This window comes from Humulus lupulus, chromosome 2 (assembly GCF_963169125.1).
Source record: "Humulus lupulus chromosome 2, drHumLupu1.1, whole genome shotgun sequence".
NCBI lineage: Eukaryota > Viridiplantae > Streptophyta > Magnoliopsida > Rosales > Cannabaceae > Humulus > Humulus lupulus.
This window is the reverse complement of record NC_084794.1, coordinates 95,572,022-95,591,680: the sequence shown is the minus strand read 5'-3', so window position 1 is coordinate 95,591,680 and position 19,659 is coordinate 95,572,022. Positions and strand designations below refer to the sequence as shown.

Below are 19,659 nucleotides of genomic sequence, written 5' to 3'. Positions count from 1 at the left end.
CCTAAAAAAGACCCTTGTAAAAATAGTACTATACATAATGACGAGAAGGATGCTTCTCACAAAAAATAACAAGCGCACGCGAAAATATATAAAAGGATAGCTAGAACCCAAAGGGTCAACATATCCTTACAAACACAATCAAGATGCACCAAAGAAGCCATTACTACCAGTCCAAACAAAACATCATCGAGTTATTAGAAAAAAAAAGAGACCTATCGAACCCCTTTTGATCCTGCATACAGGAATGGGCTCAAAAGGACCTCAAACAAAAGAAACAACAACAAAAGGTCATATATATATATATATATTAAAAAAAGAGAAGTCATGATAATGCTACAGGATAAAGTCAGCACCAACCATAATAAGACTTAAAAAAGTTCCTGAAGGAAAAACAAAACCTGGAGAAACCTCTCCGACATAATAAGGTACGAATAATTATACAACCAAATCGAAATGGAAAATAATAGCCATAGAAATGAAATCTCAAGGCCTCCCACATCGAGCATTCCACTAGGCTGCCTTAGCAACGACATGGTCATCGAAGGAGGAGAAGTCGAAGCCCTGCTCACTCCATATAGGGTGCGCTCCATACACTTCTATTCAACCTCTACCAGATCACCCTCCAAGAGCATGATCCTCTCGCACAACGCCTCAGCCTAGGCTTCCATTCTCCTCTTATTTTTTAATGACGAAAAGGCCTTCTGCAAGGCTGTCTCCAGCTTTAAATTGGCATCAGCAAGTTGTCCCTCTAGCTCTTGAACTATGGCTGAAAGATGATCCCTATCAGTGCTGGATGAAGATAAGTCCCACCCCAAGTCTATCAAGCGGTGAGCCACTAGAGAAGTCTGGAAGGAAGAAAAAAAGTGAGCAAATAGGGAACCTAAAACACAAGAAAGAAATAAGAGACCAATGTAAGATGCATAAACTCACCCAAGTAGTGGAGTGCATAAGGGTCTCCCCAAGCTCCGCCATATTGAAATTCTCGAGCCCTCTCTACTCAGTCTCGGGGATATCCTCGATGACCTGGGTATACCTTCGCACGTAACGGGCCGATGTGTGATTCACCTAGGACATCCCCTCCAAATCATGAGCATATGGGTGAGCAGGGATAGATGACCCACTCACTGAGCGAGGAGGAGGCTCGGGAGCATTAGGTGAAGGATGCTTGGAATATCCTTGACTAGCAAGGGCGTGAGGGAGACTGTCAAACTCATCGCAGGATGGCAGAACAAAGCACCCTTGCACAGATTGTGGACTGTGAGAATGAGATGCCATGCCGTGGTCCACAGGAGCAGAGGAAGGGCGTCCCCTGGAGGTTGGAAATAGCAGAGCTGGATGCTCAGATTCAGGAACAATCTCATCAGGCACCCATTCAACATCACCCTCGTCTGAGTAAGGTTCCGCCGGAGTTGTCTTTTTTTTCACTCAGAGATGTGCCATAGTAGGTTGGGCTTTGAGACCTTGGATAGACCATAGTAATTGAGGTTGGCCATAGTAAGAAGATGGGAAGTCATTTTCGTAGCAGGGTTTGCATCAAGGAAGACATCTATCGATGCCGCCGCCGGCCCAGGAACGTTGGGGATATTGAAACTCTCTGAACAATCAAAGCAATTATCAATATGAGTATAAGTTCCATAATAGCAAACTCAATATAAAAGGAAGGACTTGTAGTGCTTCCTTGGAGATGAGCGGAAATGTTCACGGACTGAAAGGGGACCTTTCACAAAGAAAAAGTCCTGCTTCCACGAACTCGGGTTAGAAACGGAACCTTCTATCAAAGAAACCTGAGAGTTGGCTTTCTGCAAAAAGTAGAAGCCCTTAGATTTAGGAGTGGTCATGAGATTGTACATGAAGTACACCTCCTGGTTCATGGGAGCATGACCGTTAAGCTTCATGAATGCCATATACTGGCAGCTTAAGGTCAACCAGCTGTTGGGTGCCAACTAAAGTGGAGCAAGGTTGAAATGATTCTAGAAAAGGACAAAGAATGGGTGTAGGGGAATGGTTCCACCCTCCTTCAAAATATGTTTTCTCATAGCGACGTAGCCCTGGGGGGATTATAGCGATAGCTTGTACTTCTTACTATTGTGGTATTTCTTAGACAACTCTGCAGCCCATTTTCTGACAGGTTACGAATGATGGTGGATACCAATAAAGGACTGGAATCCGACTTCTCAAGAGCAACCTGTCATCTCATTCTCTTTGACATGTCTGCAAAACCAAAGGAAAAAAGTGAGGTAAAAATAGAGCACTTTACCCTTCATTTTCTTCTTCTTGCATGAGTTTTCCACCGAGACATTGAGTGTGGAAGCATCAAACATGGGTGGATTATGGACAAGGGTTGAGGGGAACCAAGGGAGACCTCGAGGCCACTATAGGGAGAAAACGGGGCTGAGGGTTTAGGAGGGAGGTTTCCCTCCATGAACTCCAGCTCCATTTGTAGGTCAAGAAGGCTCACTCTAAGGCTTGCAATGTGATCATTAAGATCAAATGAGAAAGGGACTCCATCACCCCTCAAAGAAGAATCTATGTTGCTCTCCACCACCCAAATATTATGCCTAAGCTAGACCATGTGTTCAAGGTGACGGGCCGTCGTCAAGGTGTCGTAGTTTTGGTAAGGGTTGTATTCGGGGGACCCCAAGTCTGAGGATAAGTCTACCAACTCGACCCCCGGAGGAACGCTAGACGACCCCTCAAATGCCATAAAGTCGTGTCTTGTTGGTGATATGGATGCAAGTGTGTGTGGAAAGTTTACTACAAAACACAAAGGAATAAGTTCAAAACCTCTAGACACAAGTGCTCGAAACAACCAACTACGGGGTGCAAGGGAGGGTATATGTGCAAACGGGTGCATAAACATGAATTAGGTCATTAGGAGATCCAGCCACGGAAACCCTTCCCAAGTAACGCTAATTTAGACCCATTAAGCACAATAAAGGGTGAAGGCGTACCTTGAGCGGGTAAAGTCGCGCACCGTCGCAGCTGCAGAAATAACAGGGGTCGAAAGTACATGCCTACAAAAAGAAAGGAGATAAATGTTTTAGTCTCCTATCACATATACATATATTTACATATAAAAAAAAATAAGGGGAAAAGAAAAACAAAGTGCCCTTGCGAGGGATAGAACCACTCACCTCTTGGAAGATTTGAAGACAAAAGTACCACCAAGCTAAGAAAAGAAATTGTAGTAATTTTCTTTGAGAAGAAGAACTATTTATAGGAGGCTTAAACTCATCCTAGCCGTTGAATCCAATGCTTGATCTATGGTAAAAAATGAAGCCAAACACCCACATTGGGATCTCCGAAGCCAAATGATAGGCTCACATTCAATCTCAAGTGATCATGAGGATCACCTCCTCCAAAGCATGTTTTTACATACCACAAAAGCAAAGAAACACACTAACACCACCTATGCTTTGAAGACACCATAGCGAAGAGTTTACCAGACCAACTAAAGGCCCTCTCATAGACTGGGGGCAAGTGTGGATGCTAAAAATTCCATACCAGTTAAAGACCCACATCTCGTGCTAAGGTCCCATGAAGGCCTAAATACGTACATGTGCCTACAACCCTAGAGTGTGTCAGGAAGCCTCGCCAGGCGAAGCCCCGCTAGCCACATGGCGCCTCGACTCACCAAGCCGCAGCACCTCACGAGACCCTCATCAGGCGCGCACCAAGCAGGTGCACCATGCGAGATTCTCATCAGGCGCCTCGCACGCCAAGTAGCTATACCCCCGTCTCGTGCCTCGCGTGCCAAGCAGGTGCACCACGTGAGATCCTCATCTTGCACCTCGCATGCCCAACAGGTGCACCTTGTGAGGCCCTCATCAGGCACCTCATACACCGCGTAGCTGCACCCCCATCTCGCGCTTTGCATGCTAAATAAGTGCACCCCGCGAGACCCCCGTCTCACGTCTCGCGCCTCGCATGCCCAGCAGGTGCACCACGCGAGGCCCTAATCAGGTGCCTCATGCACCACGAAGCTGCACCCCCGTCTCATGCATCGCGTACCAAGCAGGTGCACCATGCTAGATCCTCATCAGGTGCCTCGCGCGCCAAGTAGCTGTGCCCTCGTCTCGCGCCTCGCTCGCACCAATCAACCACACGGCACCTAACACCACGCAGCCTCACAACTCCTTGCTTTCTATGGAAGTTGTCACCAATGGAGCAATTATACAAGCAAAGGAGGAACATTCAATGTTTAAAAGAATAGGCGTCCTGTGAGGTAAAAACCTCCACATGACTCAAAGAGATCGTACGAGTATGAAGTACGTACGGGGTACGACTCTGAAGACCCCAGGTATCTGACCCTAATATCCATGCTAGACAAGTAGGGGTCGTACGAGTAAGGTACTTGATGTGGTCCTTCTCAACCAACCTCTAACATTCGTCATAAACAGGTGGTGGAGGTACAACCAGGTATTGAAGTTGAGGTGCTCCAGTAGACCCTTGGCGTGTACTGGGGCCGACCACCACACTCCTGGCACCACTACCATTTGTATATTACATATGCAGGGTCGTGTCCCCAAGGACCACCATGTACAGTGAGCCAATAATGCTCTACTATATATATGACTTCCCTTCACGTGAGAATGGGGTGAATGTTTGGAGAATTCCATAACTAGTTATTGCTAATGAAAAGAGATTTTCAACATTCTATCCATTTTTCACTCTAGAATTAAAACATTTACATTTTATGTTCTTGAAATTGTAAGGAAGTTTGCTTGAAGTTTGGTGAGTTTAAGTTAACTTGTTTTACAACTCCAAATGTTCTTGAGCTAACTTAGTTGATGAGTTCTTACCATGGACAATATTTGTGGACTGTAAGGGTGGATTGCATTAAATTGCAAGTAAGATGAGTGATACAAAAAGTTCAGACTCAACCGATGGAGTTACCACACTTCGGTTCGTGTGAACGGGTATCACAATAATGCGTATGGGCGAAGGGAGACCGTATGTCTCCGTGGGACATCTAAGTCGATGGTGTCGGACTGAGACCCTTTATTTTCAAAGTTCTGGAAAAGGATTGTAAGGAGCAATACGTATAAGGTTGAGACTTAGAATTATTACTTACCTTCAGATAGACTAATAATCTGAAGGAATAATTCAGACTTTAAGGATTTTACCTCGAATGTGTAAGTTTTGAGGTATTGATATAAGTATGGTCCCTTAATTGAATAGTCACGGTGATGGAAGCCAGTCAATGACTAGGGTGACTTTAAATAGGACACAATGAGATAAGGAGCGAGAAGTACTTGTTCCAAGTAATGAAATGAGAGATAGGAAGTATTGTGGTTCAGAATTGGTCCGACGGACCAATGAAATTATTTGGATTGTTAGGGCAGAAGTGTCTGCCTATTTGAAAAGACATAAGAATTTGCACATTTCAAGCATGGGAACACGGAGTTCCAGGAGGGGAGACTTTGTTTTTCTCTGAATATTGTGGACTAGGAAGGATAAGATATTTTGGGAAGGAAATAAGAGTTTTGACTCCCAATTTTATAGACTTTCAAGATCTTACCAAGGACTATGCCAGGGGCCTACCGTTTAGCCTTACCCTAGTATGGGTGGTGGCTCATAAGGTGTTATTGGTGCCAATGTCAAGGAAAGAGGGGTAAAATATTACCGTTGAAGGGGTGAGGAGATCCTAGAATTTTAGTGGGAGTTACTGAGCAAGGAAAAGCTGATGAAGTTATGGTAAATAAGATAAAGTCTTAAAGAATAAGACTGTCACTCTAGTGAGAGTGTTACTAAGGGATGAAAAGGTAAGGGACTAGACTCTGTGGAAATAGTCAGATTTGCGGGATTGGTATCCCAAGATGATTGAATAAATTTCGAGGACGAAATTTCAATAAGGAGGGGATAGTTGTAACGACCGGAATTTACTATTAAGCCTAAGTGCCTTGATAACAGTGTCTAGAGGGCATAGTGGGATATACATGTTGAATTAATTGAATAAATGTGTGACTACATGACATACATAATTATATGATAATATGGATTTAAATGCATATTTACGTGTATTAAATATGCATGTGGGCCTATTCTTGATAATAAGGACATATTTGTAGTTTTGACCCGTTGCGGGCATAAATATGGTTATATGTCTATAAATGATTGAAACCGCATTATTATGTGGATATATTTGCAATATTCGGCTCGAGGTGATCCTAGTGAGCAGATTAGCGGAATATTCACAACGGGGTCCAATACTCGGCTCGGGGTGAGCCTAGGGGTATTTCGTGGACTTAGTGCATATTTAGGATTTTATTAGTTGACGTGAAATTATTTGGGGATTAATTGGACATGTCAGGATTAAATAGGAATTTATAGGATGAATTGAGGATTAGTGGAAGTTGAGGGTAATGACGATATTGCCCCATAGCTATGAAAGGGTAAGAGTATGCTTAAGGGGCATTATGGTCTTTTTGGTAGGAAGATAGACTTACACAAGGACAACTTAGGCACTAGAATCCTATAGACATAAGGAAACAAGGCAACACTCTCTCTCGCTTTCTCCCTGGTCGGTTCCTCCCCTGTCCTTGGTGCCTTGATGGTTTATTCATTTGGGAAGGGAAAAGCTTGGGAGTTTGGTGATTCAAGTGGGAATTGGAGCTAGGATCACTCAAGGATTAACTCAGGTGCATAATCTGCAGTAGGGGAAAGTGAGTTTCTCTATTCTTGAATGAATTCTAAGGTTTGTTTTGGTGTTCTTGAGTACTAAACTCTAGGTTTGGATTTTGGGATGGAGTTTTGGCTTAGCTATTAGTGTGGTTATGTTGTTTATGGTGTTTGGGAATGTTTGAGAGGCTTAATTCTGGTTTTAGGTTAGGTCTAGGATGTAACGCCCTGGATAGCCAAGACCGTTACACTGTGTGTTTATAATGTGCCAAACTTGCTAATCAAGTATTTAAAGTAAAAGCGTGTTACTCAAATAGTAGAGGAACTAAGGTTAAAAGAGTTTTGGTCTCAAAAGATACATTTTCATTACTAAACATTTTTTATGTACAAGGGATCCCAAAAACGACAGTTTAAAAGTCATTTACAAAAGTTACGAAGTCTATATACATCAACAGCCATACTAAGGCAAAATGAGTGGTTAGGTAATCTCCGTCCTGACACACTCCTCGACCGTGGTGATCGAACGGCTGGCTATGTACATTTCACCTCGGAGCTCTCCACCTCAGGCCTGGTCCAGCTTGCCCTTACCCTTACCTGCACCACGAAGCACCCGTGAGCCAAGGCCCAGCAAGAACATATATCAATAATAGAGCATGCACATTTAGCTGTCAAGTCAATCTCACTTATAACATCTCATAAACTCAAGCATATCAATGGTCAAGTATTTCATATACAGAGCATTTCAACTCATATAACACAATGCACAGATGATAACTAGGGCTAGCGCTCACAAGCTGCTCCCTCTGTTATCCTTTCGTTTCTGGCTTCCAGTGGCCAATTCGCGTCCCATACGCTAAATTCATGAACGGTACTCTTAGACCGCTTACACGTGTCCCTTGGCATAATACCAACGATGACACAAAACAATTCTCGGGAGCACTTAGTCCCATCACAGTCATACATTCGGGTGCAGTGTTCTTACCTTTCAATTCGCTGGTTTCCGATATCACGTAGCCACAAGCACGGTCCTCTATCCCGAGCTTCTCCAAAGTCCTAATCAAACACAAATATAATATTCCTTGTCATTAACCAATCCAAGACTACCTTCCCGGTACCTAATCCACACTCTCGGAACCCCTAAAACCCTAGAACAACATCCCGGAGACATCCCCCGAACCCCCGGAGCAAAGGTCAAAAATTGCAAAATATCACTCCCTGAATTTTGCCTTGTGCCGCGGCACCACATTCCTTGTGCCGCGGCACCCACCTCCAGAGACCCCTAGGCCGCGGCAAGCAAAAGCCGTGCCGCGGCACACCATCGCAGACCCAGATTTCTGGGTTTTCCTTCGCATTTTCCCGAGCTCCAACCTCACCAATTCACCCCAAACTCTATCCTAAGTCCCAAAACCAACTCTAAGCCCCTAACAAACCTCACAACAACCCAAAGACATCATGCCTAAGCTCACTCACACCTTCAATCCTAAAATTCACTCTTGAATTCCCACTTGACAACTCAAACCAGAAAAGTTATGCACAGCTTGAATTCAAGCACAACCCACACTTCAAACTCCCTAAACCTTAACAAAACAAATCTAATAAACATACAGAGACCTTACCTTAAGTGATAGGTTCAACCTCCAGCTCTTGACCTTCTTCCCCCTTGGTTTCCAAATTCTGAAATTACATAAAACCAGCCACCAACTTATCTCAATTCACCTTCCTTAACTAAAATTCAGACTTAAAACTTAGATATAGCATAATCAAAATCTTACCTCTGAGTTTTCTTGGCCTAAACTTGGTTGATAACATCAGACATCCCTTGATTCTCCTTCCAAGAGTCTAGATTTCTGCTTCTCCTTTCTATCTCCTTTTTGTTCTAATTCTAGGTTTCCACCATTCAGCATAAACCCCTCTCCAAAATATTATACGTATATGTTATTCCCTCAGCTCAAACTCATCTATTTACTACCAAATTACCATTTTAACCCTCCATTAATATCACTTACTAACTAGACCTCAAGGGCTTATTTGTCCTTTCCCTAACTTTTCAATTCTACCACTTTCCCAAAGAAACCTGTTACTTTCTATAGTTACTAATGGTTACACAGGTTACCAAGTCACCAGTTACCTTTATCTAGTTTCCTAGGACCGCCTTGGCACGTGCATCACGTTTGTATCACAGCACCCACACAGTACAATTCACATATCATAATTATCACATAATATAATTCACATAGTCATATAACATGCTTAAAATCATAATCATACATCTTAATCATAATAATCACACATAATTCCCATCATGCCCTCCCGGCATACTAATCAAGGCCCTTAAGCCTTATTAGTGAATTTGGGTCGTTACATAGGATGTATTTTGGAGGGTTCAGCTCAGAGAAAATGTAGAAAGACGTTGGGTTTTCTAGGTTCGTAAGGGCGCGCCGCAACCCTGTTCATGGGCGCCGCGACCTGCGTGACCCCAGGAGCCTAGGGCTTTCTGTCTCATATGCACACCGTGACCCTAAGGGGAAAGTCACGGCTTGCATGCCTTTAGGGGTTGAGGCTGATGCCACTGACTAGGGGGCGCACCACGACCCTCAGGGCCAGGAAGCGGCCTGCATATGAAGACTTAGCTAGAACAGTTTTGTTAGCTGGGGAACCTAAATCTAAGCGCTCAGGATGAATTCTACCACCTAGTTTAGTAGAATTCAATATCCCGGAGGTTCGTATATTATTCCAAAGCTTTTAATTGGTTTAGGATTTGAATGGTTATCCATTATCGCATTGTGACTAGGTTATACCGCAAGGGCTCAAGATTAGGGATCGTGCTCGGGGCCATCATATGCTAGCTGCTCGGGACTTGTGGTAAGAAAACTGCACCCGAGTTGTGAATGGGGCTTAAACCCTTGTTAATGAATACATTATAATATGAATATATCTGTAGTTGAGAATATCTGGTTGGGCATGCTTGTATACGCTGCCTTTGATTACATGCTATGGATTGTGCATTTGTGATTATAATTGTTTGCAGGCCAGCCTAAGGGTGTCGAGGGCCGTTAGCAAGCGTGCGGAATGCATCCTAGCCTAAGGGTTCAGGGTCAGTTAAGAGACTAGGGTACTTGGCCTAAGGGCACTGAGCCTGGATATTATACTATAAATAGAAGTGTGGTTCACACATAATCATTTCTGTTGATTAATGAGTTTGGTTTACGTATTTGACTGAGTTGAATATTATTGTTGATTGGTTACTTATATCCTATTGTAACTTGAATTTGATGATTTATGCTTAATGCTTTTGTAATGTTGCCTAGTTGTGCGTGTTGGTTTAAGTTTTCTTGTTAAGCCTTGGCTCACAGGTGCAACGTGGTGCAGGTAAGGGAAAGGGATAGCGGAATCATCCATGAGTTGGAGAGCTTCAGGGGTGGTGTGTACATATGTAGCCTGCTCGATCACCATGGTCAGGATAGCTTGGGAGGAACTAGAGTTGAACCCTATTTTTCTGCATAGGATGGCTAAGTTGTATTCTATTTGTCTTTTACAAGACTGTGCACTTATTTTGGGATCCCGTGTATAAACTTAATATTTTAATGAAAAATAATCATTGAGTTCACCAAATCTTTTAATACCTAGAATTGACTTAGTCTTCAATTACACATTTAAGTTCAAACGACTTGCTTAACGGTCTTGGTTAACCAGGTCGTTATGATGGTCAACGACACGAAGTCACAATAACGATATGAGTAAGAGAATTGACTTCAAAGATGTATACGACATGAGGATTTCATAGTAGTTCGACCCTAGGGATTGGTAATGACCTACATCCATTTAGTGTTTTATTAATATAGAATAACTCCAATATCTGCGAACAGCGAAAAAGGGTGCACCGAGTTCTACAAGTCTTGAAGATAAATGCAAATATCATGTATGAAATCATTATTTCTCTCTTAATACAAATTATTTCTTGTCCTCTAAATGAATCCTATGAGTCCTATTTATAGGCTCACGAGTATACATATGGGCTTATGGGCCATCCTTAACTTGCCCTACAAGCATAATAAAATAAGAATATAAATTACATCGATTACATTTGAATTAATAAATATCCCTAAAATATCTAACCTATAATTGTTTCTGAGTGTTTGTCTCAGACCCACGAGCCGCTCTGGTCGTATGCTTCTATCACCTTCTTTTCCTGTTGCTCATCATATTCCTTGCGTCTATCGAGCAACTAAATTTCTTATGATACTCTGGTCGTTTGTTGACCAGTCCTTCATTAATAATCAGTCACGTGTTGTTCACATGTCTCTTTAACATGCCACATCATCATGGAAATATTTGGGGAAACATTTGCCCCCCAAGTTTATTTTAATGATAACAGTATTTCAGCAACCTACTGACCTATCACATCAGAATGTAAATATTTTCTAAAAAATGTAAGGAATTATTACCTTTATTATTTACCAGAATTTTGTTTACAATTATTGCAGTTTCTCATACATCGAAATCCTATTTTAATCATTATTCATCAAAAATACCCCGATAAGTATAAATATGAGTCTCCTCACTCCTTCTCATTGTTACCCAAACTTTCTCTCTCTTTAAGAACACTCAAAACTCTCCCAAAAACTTTCAAGCATTTCTCAGTGCTATCTGAAGCCTTTGGAGCAATTTTGAGCAATCTTTTTGCGATTTCTTCACAATCTTCACTTCAAATAAGTTTTTGAACAAACCCTTTCGATTTTTTTAGCAATTTACCTGCATTGTGGTTGTGATTCTTCTATGTTTGTAATTTTTTTTCGCTGTTCTTGGCATGTTTCTGAGTAGATTAGTTTTAGGCTAAACATACATAGAAATACTATGCTAAAATATGAATTTTAGGTAATTTATTTCATATAACAATGTTTAGGATAAGTATTTAGGTTTATTAGCACTGATTTTGAGTCCAAATTCAAAGTGAAATTTCGATTTTGGTATTTCGAAAAAACTGATTTTTTCCTACCTAGTTTTAGATTTATGACTTTGATATTTTGCTCTGCAATTTTTTACAAGTGGGCGAGTTGGGGAAGATGAACAGTACAAAATTGATAGTGGGCATTAATAAATTTATTAACATGTAATATATAACAAATGTATTGGTAATGGGCAAGTCATTTTCTAAGTGGGAAAGAGGCATAATTGTAGATGAGAATATTTTAGACTTTTAAGCATTTCATAAACCCTATTGTATACGCTCTATCTTTATAAATATATATAAATATAAATATGTTTAAGAGTAAAGAACATAGAGACACGCTTTGCTTAAATAAGGTCTTTTTGGATGAGTATACTAGTAGCCTATACAACCTTTTGTTCATTTCATTTAATGTGAGGTGTTGAAATATTCAAGTCTCCATTTCCAAAAAAATATATAAATATATATAGGTATTTTTGAATATTGTGTGACTATGAACATAGAACTCTTTTGTCAGGTCTTCAAAAGAAATGACTTTTGAATATTTAATGGTAAGTGATCTTTTTTTAAAATATTATAATGTACGCTTAATTAAATATGGTATCCACTATGCACAATAATAAAGTAACCCTAGAAAATATGGAATGGAGTGGTTATGGACAATACTATATTTCTATAATCATGTGATAAGACAATCTTACCCACCAAAAGGAAAAATAGTAATTATTTTACATCAATTGGCATGGTATTTCTGAATTTTTTTGTAAATAAAAAATAAAATATATTGTTGTCCATATAAAAGAATGAATGTATATTTATCTGCCCATGACTAAGTCATCTCTTCATCATATTCAACTCTTATTTGAGCTTTGAATGTTTTAATAGTTCAAGGCATTAAAATCATAGTTATAACTATATAAGTATTTTCTTTTATATATATCCCTAAATCCCTTAAAACTTACTTTACTCAAGTTTGAAACAGGGTCCTCCCACTACAAACTCTACAATTTTTTTGGAGACATAAAGTTTGGCATAAGTATAGTCACTACACCAAACACCCATTTCCATTGTAAGCTAATTGAAAAAGTATTGTACAATCAAACTAAAAATAAAATTATAGAAAGAGTATTATATTGGAGTGAAACCAAAAAAAAAGGGTTGTACTTATTTTTTGAAAGCGTACTAAATTGTAAAAAGTAAAAGCATTTTCTCTACTCCTCTCCATTGAAAAAAAAGAACTATTTTCACTCTCTTGCACATACATGATATTGCTTCTCTCAACTCCGGTAACCAAGCTCTCACGCATGGACTTGTGGTCATCTCTCTCAAATCCAGTAGCCGTATTTTCTTCTTTGGAAACATTTTCATGGGTATGTAATCTCTCATTGATTTCATTATTTTGCATTTTGGAAAGTGTGTTTTTTATTAATGATTCATATATCAACATTTTACGAAGAGTTAATTTCTACTTTGCATTTCACGGAGTGGTACTTCTTCTTATCGTTCTCTCTTGTTGATTTCACTCTTCGTTAGGTGTTCTACTCTAGGTCTTAGGGTTCACATTAATAATAGGTGTAGTTCTAGGAGCTTTGCTATCTCCTTCTCAATTGGTGTTTTGACAAAGGGGTTTGGTCCTAAACACAACAATATTATTCCTTTGAAAAGGTATGCAAATATCATATGTTGTTCTATTAATTGTCTTTGGAAATTTCTTATTATTCTTTGTCTTTGTGGAAAAGGTTTTCATTTGACTTGTATGGGTACTCTTCTGGTTGTATTTTCCAGATTTGGGTTAGTGTCCATTTAAATTATTTTCTATTTGGTATAGGTACTCCGTTTAAATTATTTTCTATATTTATTTTCCAAAGTGTCTAGATATGTTGTTTAAATTATTTTCTATTATTTTCTTTCTTATTTGTTTCTGGTACTAAATTACTTATAATTTTTTGCTAATATTTTTCTGCATTTGTTTGGACCCAAGCATGTGCTTTGTAGTAGGTTAGCTTGATTAGGCTTCATCTGCTTTTATGCTTTCTCTTGCTTTTTGAAAGTTAATGTATGTAAAGCAAGTAGTGTATTGTCTAAGTTGTATGCTTCTATGTTGCTGAAATAGAAATTGTGACCCCCTGTGTTTGATGTGGTCACTTAAGAAAAAAAACAAAGCCTATATTTTTACCACAAGCATCTTCCGTTGCAGCTCTTGAGGTATACCTTAACTCTAATTATAATGTTACTTATTTGCAATTTGGTTTGAGCATAGATTATGTATTTATTATAAAGTAGGTACTTTCTAAGTTTTTTAAAAATTTGATCTTCTATGTAGTGTATTTATTTGCTTGCCGTTTTTATTATGTATATACATGAGTAAAGATTTAAAATTCTATATATACTCATGGTGTAGATTCCATAGTGTTCACTTTACAAGAAAATTGAATTGTTCGAAAGGACACTATTTTTTTGGGTGGGAAAGGGACACAAAAGTTCATAAGAAAGAAATTTGGGATGGTTGTACCTGGAAATTCTTCAAAAACAGACCTCATGTGGTAGTTGTAGGCAGCAATAATTTCAGGTATGCATTTCTTAGAAAGACACTTGATTTCTTTTGAAATGAGTGTAAGAAAACATAAGATTTTGCTTGTGTTTTAGGTAAGCATTTATATTTGAGTGTCACTGTGAGGTTTCTATTTTCTCCCCCCTTTGTCTTGAGATGCTTAAGGCCAATTCATGATTAAATTGTATTTGGATTGTAAGCTGCTACTGAGGTTGAACATATTGATAACTGCATAATTATATTTATTCATGGCTATTGTGTCTGTGTGCCCTTATCAACTTGTGGTGATCTGTTCATTCCACTTGGATATATAAGATATCTATTGCATTACTTAAGTTAATGGTCAAGACTATAGAACAAATTAGTTGGTTGGGCTCTAGTGAGGCATTGTCCTTGGGCACTCACATGATATTGTAATTGAAATGTACAATTTTCTTTTTTTACCCGTAGATTTCTTATGTGAAATATTTGAGTGATGTTGTATTTCTTTTAGTTATTTCATATATCTATATATGTATGTATATGCATATATTATTTTTAATTTTGATCCCTTATATACTTACCTTTCTTTTATTGTTTTGGGTAAAAAATAGCATAAAAAGTGGGCAAAGTTGTGAGTTTGGTTGTCAATGCCAAACTTGTTTTATACTTTTAATGTGGATGTCTTTGTAAACCGACTTGGGCATCCAAAATTTGGAAAGTATTACCCATACTCTAATAGATGCCAAGTCCATATTCATGGTATAATATATATAATAAGTGAAATCATATTAAATAATGGAAGATACATTGAAGAAAGGTCATTCTCTTCAATAGTTTTCATTGTAATTGTATAACTATATATACTTCATCTGTTTGAAAGTTACAAGGAACTTTATACACTGAATTGATATATTTTTTTTTCTAAATTATCACTCATATATGTTTTTTCTTAATTAGGTGGTAATCTGTGGAGCAGCTGAAATCAAGTATGTGCATGTATCTTTCTCTATGATAGAATGTTGATATAGTTTAGACCATTGAGATTCTCACCTTCTTTACTAGACCATTATCAATAATCTCATAGCTACATTCTACAATTTTAGAGCTACATTCTGCAATATAGTATAATGAGGTTATTAAATTTTATTTTTTTAAACATTTGGAGCAATTGGATATTTATCATCATTGCTTTCATAACTATGAATGTATTCCTGCACACTATAGTGGAAGTTATTGAATCTATTTATGCTAATTTCTATGGGTGCTCTGTTCTATGCTTTTATACTTTTTATGAATTGATTTCCTAAGGATCATCTTTTGTCTTGCAATGGATTTCAAATTTGTTTTTTATGGTACTCCTTTTAAATTTTTCTCATATATATAAATATAATTATATGGTAAATGTTTCATATTCATTCAGTAATTGCTACTGTTCCAATTTTTTTTTAACATAAATTGCTTATTATTGGTGATCCAATGATGCTTTTGCTAATTATAGTTTTTTGTTGTATAACTACTTTTGATAATTGCAAAATATTTTTTCCTTCTGACTAGGTTTAAGTTGAATAGATGCTTTGAAATATATAGGTTAGCTAATCTCTGCCTCTTTCTTTTTTGGGCAGTGAATGATTTTTCTTATGAGATTGAGATTTTTGTTGTATTTTAAGTTGTGGATTTTCTGTTTCCCTTGGAAACATTGACATGACTATTTAATTGCTTTTGTTAGCTATATATTAGTAATAGGAGGTATATTCGGTATTAGTCTACCGTACTAACTGAATATGTTGAGTAGCTTAATTAATTGTAAGTGAATTGTGTTTAGTTGTTGAGTTATTTTGCTTTTGCTATTCATTTAGCCCTTTTGTCATAAAACTAACGACCTATATATAGATTAAGATAACCTTTTAGTTAGTATTTTTTGTAGCATTGTCTCTCTATTTTTTATTTTTACTAATTTGTTATTTTGATTTTTTTCTTGTGTCTGATTGTTCTTGTTGATGATTTGTTTTGTAGATGTTCTTTCAGGTACTTAATGTGTAAACCGGTGCATATGGATATAGGATGTATCACTTGTGTTATTGTTAAAGAAACATCCCTAGAAGGATTTCGAGGGAGTACTTTGTATTCTGTTTTGCAGCCTATGCTTCAACAACTAGGGAAGCAAAATTCTCATCTAGTGCGTCTTGTACAAGAGCATTAGGTAATAACTAGCTATTTTTATGGGATTTTTGTTGGACTATCTATACGTCTTTTATTGGCTAGTTAAGATATTATATTTCTAAGCATGACTTCTATTTTTGACATTTTGTAATGGATTGATTGTTTCTATAGTACTCTTTACAAGCCTTGTGTTCCTAATAATTAGAGGACTTTTTTTACAATGTGCAGGTATATTGAGATGTCTTTTTGGAGCAATGCTAGACAATATTTGTAGTTAGGTCTTTAGAATTAAAACATGTATTGAACACGAGTTTCATGCTTCGAATTATCTAGTGGAAAAAGAAAAAACTCTAACAAAGAATGAGCCAATAGCTCATTTGTTTTGAATCAGGAAACATTTCAAAATCTGTTAGAATATATGTTATGGTTTGCTATGAGTCTGTTAGTCTTACTCTAATTTTTAGCTCATTACAAGTGTTGAATCACAAATATTCAACACTTGCGTATATTTGGATAAAGTTTAGTTCATTTATTCTCTATTCTTTCTGATGATATGTGCACACAAATATATTTAGGGTTTAATTTATATGGATTACTTAGCCACATCATTCATTGTATTAATCTTTTAGGTATTGATTATATCCTTTAGAATGTGGATCGAATTGGCAAGGGATATTGGAAAGTTAATTAACTTAATTATTAATTGCAAGAGGTACGAAAATATGTTCTCTTAACTCTTTTATTAATATCATAAAAATGTTAGAGGAGTTTGAATATCTTAAATATTCATTCGTAGAGAAGTAGGTTCTGAGATTAAAATTGTGTGTTGCGGTGATAACGGAATGTTGAAAACTTGTGTGTCTGAGAGAAGTAGGTTCTGGAAAATTTGTTTGTGTGTTGCGGTGATATAAGGAAGAAAACTTATTGTGTGTTTTTTGAATTTTTTTATTTGGTTATTTGATTATATAAATGCTTGTTCAACTTTAACTGATATGCAATCCAAGATTATGATAGTATTATTTGATTGATTTGATAGGGAAGATGAGAAAGACAAAATGATATTAGGGCCAATTTGAATTAAAATTATGCACCATTTAATTAAAGTTCTAAGGTCACTTGAGTATAGATAGTCGTAGTAATATGTGTAATATAATAACTTGTTTATTATTCAAACTCAATTATTGTAAATTTGGTTATGTGTCATGATATTATTGACTATTTTAGATGAATGATATGGTATTTCATGACCTCATTAGTTTTTATTTTATGTTTTATTTATCAGATCAACAAGTGAAGTGCAAAAGAAAATCTGATTTGGAAGGCTTTGGTGTGCTGACATTTGGAAGATCATGAATTCTTACATTTACTTTTGAATATGCAAATGTTTAAGACTATTTTGTTGACTATTGTGAGAATATTTTATTTATATTAATTAGGCAGTGTTGAATATCTTAAGACTTTTGGATTGTTTTTAAGATTATCTTGAATGTATTTTGAAATAATTATTTGGTTATATGTGTTATGAATCATATAATTCGTACTCAAAAATATATTTGTACAATGTTAAGGGTGTTTTAAGTATATTAAATGAAGCGAGTTTGAATTAAAGCAATAAAAAATGATTATAATGTATAGGTTTATATAATAATAATTCAAGCTTATCCAAATATTAGAATAATACAAAAAATGTGTTATTGTATCTTTTACAACAACACTGGTTTATAAGCATAAAATTAAATCTACTACAAGCATGAAACATAATCATACACATAAACTATGAAAATATATCATATACTATAACACATATATCATAATTCTAACCCATGTACATGGTAACTATTGGAGTTTGCTAACTAAGCAACTATAAGCCTCAAACTACAATGAGGTTTGCTAGTTAAGCAACTATAAGCCCCAAAAAAACAAAAAAATGTTGGGGTTTTCTATATAACAACTATAAGCCCAAAACATAAAAGTGTTAGGGTTTGTTATATAACAACTATAAGCCCCAAAACATGCATATATCATAACATATAAAATTATACTATAGCACATATCACATAAGAACTATCCTATTTTCCTTACCAAAATACCGGGATGATGAGAACAAGGTCGGAATTTTAGAACACTCCTGTAGAGTCCAAGAACTTTACTTAGCTAGTTAGATAGTAGTAGTAATAGTAATAGTTGTAGTATTTTTATGACTGTGGATTTTGGTTCAGACCGGGATTTAGTTGGACACTCGTAGTAACACTTGTAGATTTTATAAGTTTAACCTATAGTTTAAGAATATTAATTATAACCTAAGGTTTAATTAATATGACTGATTATGAAGGTGATATTTATTATAATATAAGGTTTAGATAAACCCAATAAGGAAATGACACTTGTCATGTGAATGTTTAATGAATAATTAAGTATTTTGATGAGTCAATTTAATAAGAGTAATATTTGAATGTCCTAGGGTCTGCCAGCAGCTTTGAAATCGTTAGAGGACTTAGTCAAGGCTGTTTACCCAATTCAAATTAGGCTGAAAAAGTGCAATTACGTGTATAATATTTCAGCGTATGCCGATATATCGCAGCACTGGGGGGCGATATATCGCCATACGGTGATACGAAAAACACGTAACTTCACACGGCCACCTCGACGAGCCTTGGGCATATTAGCCCAGGCGATATATCGCCTACTAGGGGCGATATATCAACTGTAGTGCTAGATTTTTGAACGTTTTTGAAACTGAGGTTAATTTATTCTTTAACCTCTTGATAAGTCAAAAATCTTTTTTACCGAGTCTTCAGCCTCTGCTGAACGATTATTCAAAGATTTTTCAATTAAAAAGCCATTATTTTATTCAAGCTAAATAATGATCTTTTCATTCTTGAATTCTATAAATAGGACCTAGTACCCAGCCATTTATTCATTCATCATGCAAAGTTCAGAGTCTGCAAGCTGCTAGGTTTTTTTAGAGTGATAAACACTTGGGTTAGGGTTATAAGCTTTATCCTTATAAGATTAATAAACACTCAGGAAGTAAGGTTCATAGTATATTTCGATTCGAGGTGTAGTTCGGTTATAGAAGCATTCGAGGTATTCCTTCTTCTAGTTCCTTTCTGTGTTATTCTTATAGTTTTTTTCTACTCAAAATCCTAACTCGTATTCTTTATTCTTGGTTAGGAATATAAGATCTTGGACGTAAGATTGTTGTTGGTAAGTATCCTTTCGATGGTGTAGTTCATTCTTTTCATCCTTTTACTTTAGTATACTCGCCTTTCTATTATGGATTTTAGGAGTGTTCCAAAGTCCCAATACTGTTCTCATATCCCGGTATATTGGTAAGGAAAATAGGATAGGATTTTATATGTGATATGTTATCTTATGATATGTTTTGTTATGAAAT

The 19,659-nt window shown here is 37.0% G+C and overlaps 1 protein-coding gene across 2 annotated transcripts; it reads left to right on the top strand.

Moving 5' to 3' along the window:
- Positions 1 to 12,223: 12,223 nt before the first annotated feature.
- LOC133818249 (uncharacterized) lies at positions 12,224 to 17,775 on the top strand. Of its 2 annotated transcripts, none has more exons than XR_009885847.1 (4): positions 12,224 to 12,939; positions 15,060 to 15,088; positions 16,116 to 16,302; positions 16,491 to 16,699. XR_009885847.1 is itself a non-coding variant. In XM_062251009.1 (4 exons), exons 1-3 carry the CDS (start codon positions 12,832 to 12,834, stop codon positions 16,300 to 16,302), a joined length of 324 nt encoding a protein of 107 aa, XP_062106993.1. In that variant the 5' UTR covers positions 12,641 to 12,831; the 3' UTR covers positions 17,545 to 17,775. The 2 variants fall into 2 exon arrangements, 1 of the variants encoding a protein (XP_062106993.1); XM_062251009.1 differs by lacking the exon at positions 16,491 to 16,699 and adding an exon at positions 17,545 to 17,775 and having other exon boundaries at positions 12,641 to 12,939.
- Positions 17,776 to 19,659: the final 1,884 nt, after the last annotated feature.

Bases quoted from the DNA above. Each gene is read 5' to 3' on its own strand.
- LOC133818249 (XM_062251009.1), top strand. From the start codon at position 12,832: ATGATATTGCTTCTCTCAACTCCGGTAACCAAGCTCTCACGCATGGAC. The intron at 12,940-15,059 runs GTATGTAATCTC...TTTCTTAATTAG, and splicing joins CTTTGGAAACATTTTCATGG to GTGGTAATCTGTGGAGCAGC. The intron at 15,089-16,115 runs GTATGTGCATGT...TTTGTTTTGTAG, and splicing joins TGTGGAGCAGCTGAAATCAA to ATGTTCTTTCAGGTACTTAA.